The 8,173-nt window shown below is 46.4% G+C and overlaps 1 protein-coding gene across 1 annotated transcript; it reads left to right on the forward strand.

The window, feature by feature from the left end:
* Positions 1-3,120: 3,120 nt before the first annotated feature.
* Positions 3,121-6,254, forward strand: SAP18 (Sin3A associated protein 18; the record flags this gene model as incomplete). Its single annotated transcript, XM_082278256.1, has 4 exons — positions 3,121-3,234; positions 3,447-3,556; positions 4,983-5,105; positions 5,774-6,254. The coding sequence occupies 4 exons, from the start codon at positions 3,121-3,123 to the stop codon at positions 5,928-5,930; spliced, it is 504 nt and encodes a 167-aa protein (XP_082134382.1). The 3' UTR covers positions 5,931-6,254.
* Between the last annotated feature and the right edge of the window lie 1,919 nt (positions 6,255-8,173).

Raw genomic sequence — 8,173 nt, forward strand, 5'->3', positions numbered from 1 at the left:
ACTTTCTGTATCTTCCCAAGGACATTTGTTATTTGCTACAATCCTTCTGTTCTGCCTAGAAAGTTTTAAGTTACCCTGTACCAACTGTTCCTTTTGTTTTTTCCTTTCAGTCACAATTTACTCACGGTAAGTGTTTTGTAGGCTCCTTGACCCACAGTGCTCTTCTCTAAAGGGCTGTGGCAGCTTTGCCCAGTCCCATATCCTATCAGCACCAACTCGCCATCTCATTCGTACCTGTCCTAGATGCCCCAACAAACAATTCATGGTTTGCTATTTAAATAACCACTTCCTTAGGAACATCTGGTAACAATACTTAAAGAGGCAATTCACGCTTCCAAACCACTTGTCTCCTGCTCTACAGGCACTCACAGCTGAAAAAGTTTTTGAGTCATATTTTGGGCCTTCACAACATCAAAGGCTGGAGACTTGCTCCTATGCACAGTCTTACCCTGCCTCACTACCTCGGTGAGGAGCTTTCATTTTCCTTACAGCACACCCTATATATATGTGTTTGCATGTACAGACATTTTTTGCACAGCACACAGCATCCCTGAACAAGCAGAAGAGACCTCCCGCCTCGCAAAACCTAAGGAAATGTGAAGGGAGGGTGAGGCAATCAACCATCTCACTGGCACTGAAGGGACACCCCCTACTCCAGTCCTATTCTCTCCCTCCACCTCCCAGCTGCTCCTGGACCTGCACTTCCCACCACTCACCCTGCACCAAACAGGTCTAGCAATCGTGGAATCAGTTTAGAAAGTGTCAAATGAAATTAACTGACAGAGAGCCAGCCCCCACTAGATAGTTTCCTCTTAAACTGGGGAACTTATTTTTGGAAGCATCTAGTGAGATGCCTGGCAGAAGGGAGGGAAAAACCCCTCACGTGACTAAGGACAAGCAGCGGGAGCTAAATCCCCCTCCTCTGGCAAAAGCAAGCAGTTGGACCAACTCCAGTACACGTGAGACCTCAGCCTAAAGCTGTGGGAACCCAGCTTATGGTGTTATGCCTTGTTTAACCAGACAACCCCATCCTGAGTAAAACCCGCACCCCGCAGTCACATCACTGCATTTTCATTTCCACATAATTTTCAACCTTTGCTTCCAAACACGTAACATAAGAATCTAAGATTTTAGACTGATAATAAATTTTGTTGATACAGTTCATGCATAACAATTAATTAATGTTTTAATTTACTTAAAACTCAGGCCCACTAGAGTAATTTTTTCACATAAATAGTGTACTCCAAAAGTTCTAGCAGAAGGAACTACTCAGATTTGTAGCAGAACTGTACCTTATTTGTTACAGCTGTCCCTTTAAAATACTTGATTCTAGACATAAATTCCTTTGTTTTGGAAATGGTAGTTCACACACTGAGCCCAAAGTGTGTATGATCATGGCAGATGTAATTAAATTTAGCAGAGTAATAAACTGCATAGTTGCCTGAGAAATCAAATCCCACAAATGGTGGCAAGGCTGAGTCATTGCCCATGGCAACAAAATGATGATATGCTGTAACTTAATGTAGATTAAAAACTGTACAACACTATCCAGACTACTACAAAAAGAAGTTAATAAAAACTGAGTGTGAATTCAGTTCCTCAAACCTCAGTAGGTTACTGGTTCTCTCATCTTGTATTTGGTGAGCCATAAATCAACATTTTAAACCAAATACTGTTGGTTATATTAGAGCGAAATGCAAGAGCTTTTTTTTTATAGTATGGACTCATAACCCTTTTTCTTCTTTATGATGTACACAGAAACACCATATGTGAATATATTTTTACAATATTTTTCTCCCCTAAACATTTTTTTAATAATTAATACCTTTGAAACATGCATCTACAGTGTTTGGAAGAGTGAAATCAAACCACAACATCACCCTTAGAGCACAGGTACTTCAACACTTACATCACCTTTACAAGCACCTGCTTTTTTCAGGATGCAGAACTTACTATACTTACATCTGGTGCCAGACTTACACTCAGGACAGCAGCCCAAACACACCCTGAACTCCCTGACTCGGAGACATACACTGCACAACAGGGACCCTGAGACACAGCTCCAGTGGCACCCATACTGATCTCTGCTGCAAGCACCAACAGAGGATTGTGTGAGCAGTGCAGGCACACCACAATAATTGAACACGGCTTAGCGGGGTGGTTAAGGGATGGGAGAATGTGTGGCATGAGGACAGGCTGGGAGAGCCGGGGCTGTTCAGAGAGATGGCTCACTGTGTGGGAATACTTGGCAGGCAGGAGAACACTGACAGCCAGGCTTCTCAGCGATGCCCAGCCACAGAACCAGAGGTAAAGGGCACAAACTGACAAAAGAAATGACCATTTTTTTTGTTTTTCTTTGTTTTAACTGCAAAGGCAACTGAGCACTGGAGCAGGTTGCCCAGAGATCTCCATCCTTGGGTATATTTAGAATGGACACAGAGCTGACCCTGGGCAACCAGCCCTTGCTGATCCTGCTTTGAGCAGGGGCTTGGACTCGGCAGCCTCCTCTAGAGCTCCCTTCCAGCCCCAGCGAATCTCTGAGTCCCTGACATGCGATTATTTTGCACCTGCAAGCACATATGCTTCTGCATAATTTTACAGAGAAACTTAATTTTGTTTTACTCTCAAAATGAGAAATAAATTCAGAGGAAATAATCCAAGTGTAAATTCTGCGAAAACAACTGAACCCCTCTCCCCACACTGCTCTGAGTAACAAGCAACTCTCGACATTTTAAAAAAGCTATCACATCACAAAACCACGTATTTTTTACTCTTTTATAGATGATATATATTCCCACTTATTTTGTGAGACACAACCACAGACTCAAATTTAACCTAATGAAAGATTCCACTGATAGAATAAGACCCCAAGACCGTAAATGGGAAGCGTATGCATTTGATCTTTCCCTGAATGCAATATTAAGGGAAATTATAGTCTAAATAGATTTCCCGCTAATTCACTTCACCCTGCTGCTACTTACAGCGGCGGATGGCACAGCTCCCCTACCTTAAACCCCTACATTAAGCCCGGCTCTACCCGCGGCTCCCCGAAGGAAGGGCGGTGCCTCAGGCCCGGGGGAGGAGCCCCGCCGGGGCCGCCCCCGCCCCTGCTCTCGCGAGATGGGCGGCGCGCGGCGGGACATCCGGGAGCGGCGCGGCAAGATGGCGGTGGAGTCGCGGGTGACGCAGGAGGAGATCAAGAAGGAGCCGGAGAAGCCGATCGACCGTGAGAAGGTGTCCGGAGTGCTGGGTGGTCGTGCCGCGCCGCTCCGCCGGCCGCTCCAAGGGCGGAGCGGGGGTGGGGGGAGTGTTGAGCGCCTGGTGACGACGTGGGGCCTCAGGCCGCGGGTGGGGGGGGGGGCGTGGCGAACGGCCCCTCATCCCAATCCCCACTCCTGCGGCTCCTCGCCCCCATCCTCACCCCCATCCTCGTTCTCACCCCGCAGACGTGCCCGCTGCTGCTTCGCGTCTTCACCACCAACAATGGGCGGCACCATCGCATGGACGAGTTCTCCCGCGGCAACGTGCCCTCCAGCGAGCTGCAGATCTACACCTGGTGAGTGGCACCTCCTCTACGCCTGGCTGTGGCACCGGGCGAGCGGGGCCTCGCCTGGGTCCCAGGTGCCGGGGGGAGTTGTGCAGGCTACAGTCGGAGCAGGAAACGCGGGGGAGTTTTCGCCGCCGCTGGAGTGGAGCGGTTCCGGCTGTGCGCTGGCAGCTGAGGGGGCATGTCTGGAAGCACAACTTTGCGTAGCAGTGAGCGCTCAGCCACTGAGACTTAGTGCGGCTGAATTGCCCAATTACTGCTGCATGTAATCGGTGGCTTGTGCTGTGGCGATGGTTATCACAACGCATCTACTCAACGCAGACGTTTTCCTTTAATGTGTATATTTTGTTCCAACAGCCCCATTTATCCAAGAGAAGTAGTTGTCCCAGAAGGCTTGAACTGTAGTGTGAATGGTTTGTTGGTTTAACTCAGACCCTTCTGAGAGTGGAGTAATGAGTTTTCTTTTTTCATAACAGAGAGCTGCTTTTTATCACTGTTAGATCTATTTTGGAGAACTGCCTTAGTCTCCGTTGCAAACATGTTAGGTATTGTTTGTAGTATTTTGAAGAATGCCTTTGAAAAGGACTTAGGCTACTTTTTAAACCTGCCTTTGTCTTCATGATGTTTGCCAGAGTTGTAACTCAGTATGTTGTGTAGTTGAATAAATCCATTTTTGTGGCTACCAAAGCATGCAGTTCTAATTTACTTCTAAGTGGGATTTATGGACTCTGTCCAGGCTGTTGGTGGTGTCTGAGTTGTTTGCCATCTGCAGAAGTCAGAATGGGCATTGTCTGTCAACACACTGCTCCTTGGTTGCCTGAAGCTCGAAGTGAGTGCACAGTCTCTATAATCAGAGATGCTTTCGTTGCGATGATTGAGTACTTCTGTTCTTGAAATGCTAGACATGAGCTGTAGCCCTGCTCTGGTTGAAGGCTGGATAAAGGACCGCTGCCTGCTAGGGCACAAATGGAAAACTATTTTTTTTTTCCTGCTTTTCTTACATTTCCACTAATAGTTATTATTAGAGCAACTATCTCTAATACAGATGTCAGCTTAAGTGAGGAAACTCTTACATTGTGCCTTGTATAAATGCATTAATGCATTTAAAAAAATAGGCTCCTGCTGTTTAAATGGTAACTGTTCAGAGAGACGTGGAAATGCAGATGTTGAAATGTGCATAGAGGTGAAGAGATTCCTCTTGAGTATGGCAGTGAATCAGACACAGTTGCACTGGAGCATGTTGGCTCCAGTGTGCAGTAAGCGGTGAATTCTCCCAGGTGTTACAGTCGATAACTGTGGTCACAGGGTATGCCAAGGCAAAGAAACATATGGTTAAATTGTAGCAATATATTGATTCTATATTAAAAGTTTTGGGAAGCTTTTATGACTGTTCCTTTGAGAGTGTGAAGCACTTTGGTTTGTTTGTTTAATCTAGGATGGACGCAACTCTGAAAGAGCTGACCAGCTTAGTGAAAGAAGTTTACCCAGAAGCACGGAAGAAGGGCACACATTTCAACTTTGCAATTGTTTTTACAGACCTCAAGAGGCCTGGCTATAGGTAAATGAAATTTCTTCTCTGAGTTAATAGAATACTTTGGGCACCAGAGCATTGGATTATTCTTCATTAACACTGATTTTAAAGTTCAGAACCCACATACTAAATTTCTTAAGTTCTGTATTATGACTGCTACAAACTCTAAATTGTGCTTGATGACCATCCCTGTTAATGTGTTCCCAAAACAATGAGCCTGTGTACTTGAAGGCTTTGACTGCTGTATTGGCAGCTGGAGGATGGCCCTCCAACTTGAGATAATGCTTTCTTCCTGGTAGGTCTTGCACCTGAGTTACAGCAGTGATCTTGTTGCAGGTGTCTCTCTTCCGAAATGGCATGAGCTAATCTTTGTCAGCATCCAGTGGATGTACCCTACTCTGGAATCTGGCAGGGTCTTGTGCTTTGTCTGTATGGGAGGGGGTAAGGGGTTCTTGCTAGTATTTAACATAATAGGGTAGAGGGCTCCACTGCCCTGTCAGAAAGAGAGTTTGGTGTAGCTTTTCTTGGTGCACCCAGGAGTGCAGAGAAAACTGAGCGTTTTGAGTACACAGCCACGTGTGTACAGTGCAGGGAATGGCATGGGAAAGGGGTTGTGATCTGGTGCAGTTCCTGTTTTGGACATCTGGAGAGATTGGCCACTGATAACTAACTTGCCTTTCCTCTGCTACTCACAGGGTGAAGGAGATCGGCAGCACCATGTCAGGCAGGAAGGGCACAGATGATTCCATGACACTGCAGTCTCAGAAATTCCAGATAGGAGACTACTTGGATATAGCAATTACTCCTCCAAATCGTGCACCACCCCCATCAAGCCGCATGAGACCTTACTAAACTCTTGCTTCTTTGTATGATTACATATTCTGTTTACTCCTACTTGCTGTTCTAAAGCAGGCTTATTTTTTTGCTTTTGTTGCTAAGCACCTGAAGACAAAGCTGAACATTGTAGAAGAAAGTTAACTCTTAATCCTTAACTTTTAGTTTGTTTAGAAGAAACCCCTTTAGCAGCACCATTATCCTATCCCTGATTGTTATAGTTTGAATAGCAAGTTAGTCTGTCCAGTGTTTAAAAGACTTCCATGAAATATGACCAGGAGGATTACAGGTGTTCTGTAGTTTTGTCTTGTTTGGAATAAAAGTTGATGTTATTAATCTTTTGATCGTTTGTGGTGTATCGATGCTTGAGGCTGCTCTGTGTTAGAAGTTACTAATGAAGCTGGGGGGTGTTGAGGGATGGTCAGCAGTCAGCTTCTAGAATCGGAAAATGGAGGACGGGGTAGCTCAGGGATCTCAGTTGTCCATGGGGCAACTGGAAAACTGGTGTGTGTGGTGTTGCTTGGTACCTGAAGGAGCAGGAGGAGGAAGGGGTGACCCATTTCTCAGCAAAGCGGTGCAGTGTGGGACTTAGCTTGCTGCTTGCCAGCTCCCTCTGTCACTGCAGGGGGAGATGCTGAGTTATGCAGGTGCCTCTGGTCTTCCAGCAGGGTCCAGCTGTCCTCTGTCCTTGGCTGGGAGCATCCAGCTGGTCCGGGCAGGACCATGTGCTTGGTTTCTGCACCTTGAGCCCCTGTGCTCAGGGCAAGGCAAGAGCAGGAGTAGAAGCAGTAAACTGCTCATTAGAACTTCCACTTTCCTCACCTAAGGCCTGAGCAGAGGCTTGGACAGAAGTAAATGTTCCTGTCTGCTGAGGACAAGGTGTGCTTTGCTTCATGAGCTGTGATCTATTTTGGGTTTTTTTCCTCGCAGGAGTCCCTTGGTTCAGTATAGCCTGAGGGATTTTAGGTTCAGTTCAGCTCATGGCTTAACCCTCTTCTATCCCCCTTCTCTGGGTTCTGATTTAGGGAGCTGCAATTTCAGCCTTCATGAATGTCTCTCATTTGCAGAATCACCTACATCTGAGTCACTTCTCCCCTAAGACTGAAAAGTGCTCCCCACCTTTTTTTTAAAGAGAGCTCAAGAAAAGACACTTATAAATGCTGCTTGTAAAGGACTGAGCCTGAAAGTGGCAGTGGAGCTGATTTATTGCCAGAATTGGCATGGGTGGGATGTTTTTCTGTGGCACAGTCACCTCTGATCTGAGGCAGTGGTGCTCCAAATACTGCTGCTGTGAGGAATCCATGTCAGAACAGCTCAGGGACTTGTGTTTCCAGGGGCAGGCTTGCTCAGGTTGGGGACGCTTGACAGACCTGGACAGACAGAAAAGCAAAGACCACTGCTAAGTGGTCTCACTGACTGCCCCGGGGCATCATCTGTCATGCAAAATGAGTGTGGTAACCAGCACCTAATTACAGAATTGCACAGCTCCCACCAAAGGGAAGGACAAACCTGCCATTAGAGGTACACAGGAATATGGGCATTTCCTCAGTTTTGTGTGCTGGTTTTTGCTTTAATTGCATTGAAGGATAATTCTTAAATGTAGTCACTATATAAGGCAACAGCAGCAACTGAGCCTGTGGCTGTGACTCAGCTGCTCTGGGAGGTGACTTGACTTTGCTGCTGGAATGGGAGACATGGCCAGGGAATGCTGGTGTCTGCCCAGCTGGCAGAGAAAAAGAACAGCTACTGCCTTTATATGTGGTGGCCAATATGAAGCAAAATTGCCAGGAAATGAACGTGCGGAACTGCCTTCAGTAGCAAATAGTTCATTCAGCTTGTTTGGTTGAGGAGTTTACCTTTCCTTGACTGCCATGAATGTATAAACCTCAGCTGATTTCTTCCCCAGCTGTTTCAGGATAAACATCTCTCGTCCTCAAATCACACAGAAAGGTAATGCAGAAGTGCAGAGCCTATTATTATGGGAAAAGGCACTTGAGAGATTAGTGTAGTTCAGGTTGGAGGTTTCCTGCATCAACAGTCCTGCATCCTGGCAATCCAAGCTGATGGAAGCAGCTGTGAAAGCAGACAGCACCAGGGTGCAACCATCTAGATGTGGCAAGAGGTGGAAGGGAAGTGAAAGCTGTCACCAGCTCAGCTCATAGTGCACAGGAGGGAATTCAGTCAGTGACCTGGTTGTGTTTGACTCCGAAAGCTACTATGAAAGTTGAGGAGGGATGTCAGTCCTTAAAAACAGCAAAATA

The sequence above is a fragment of the Coloeus monedula genome (assembly GCF_965178545.1).
Source record: "Coloeus monedula genome assembly, chromosome: 3".
Classification (NCBI taxonomy): domain Eukaryota; kingdom Metazoa; phylum Chordata; class Aves; order Passeriformes; family Corvidae; genus Coloeus; species Coloeus monedula.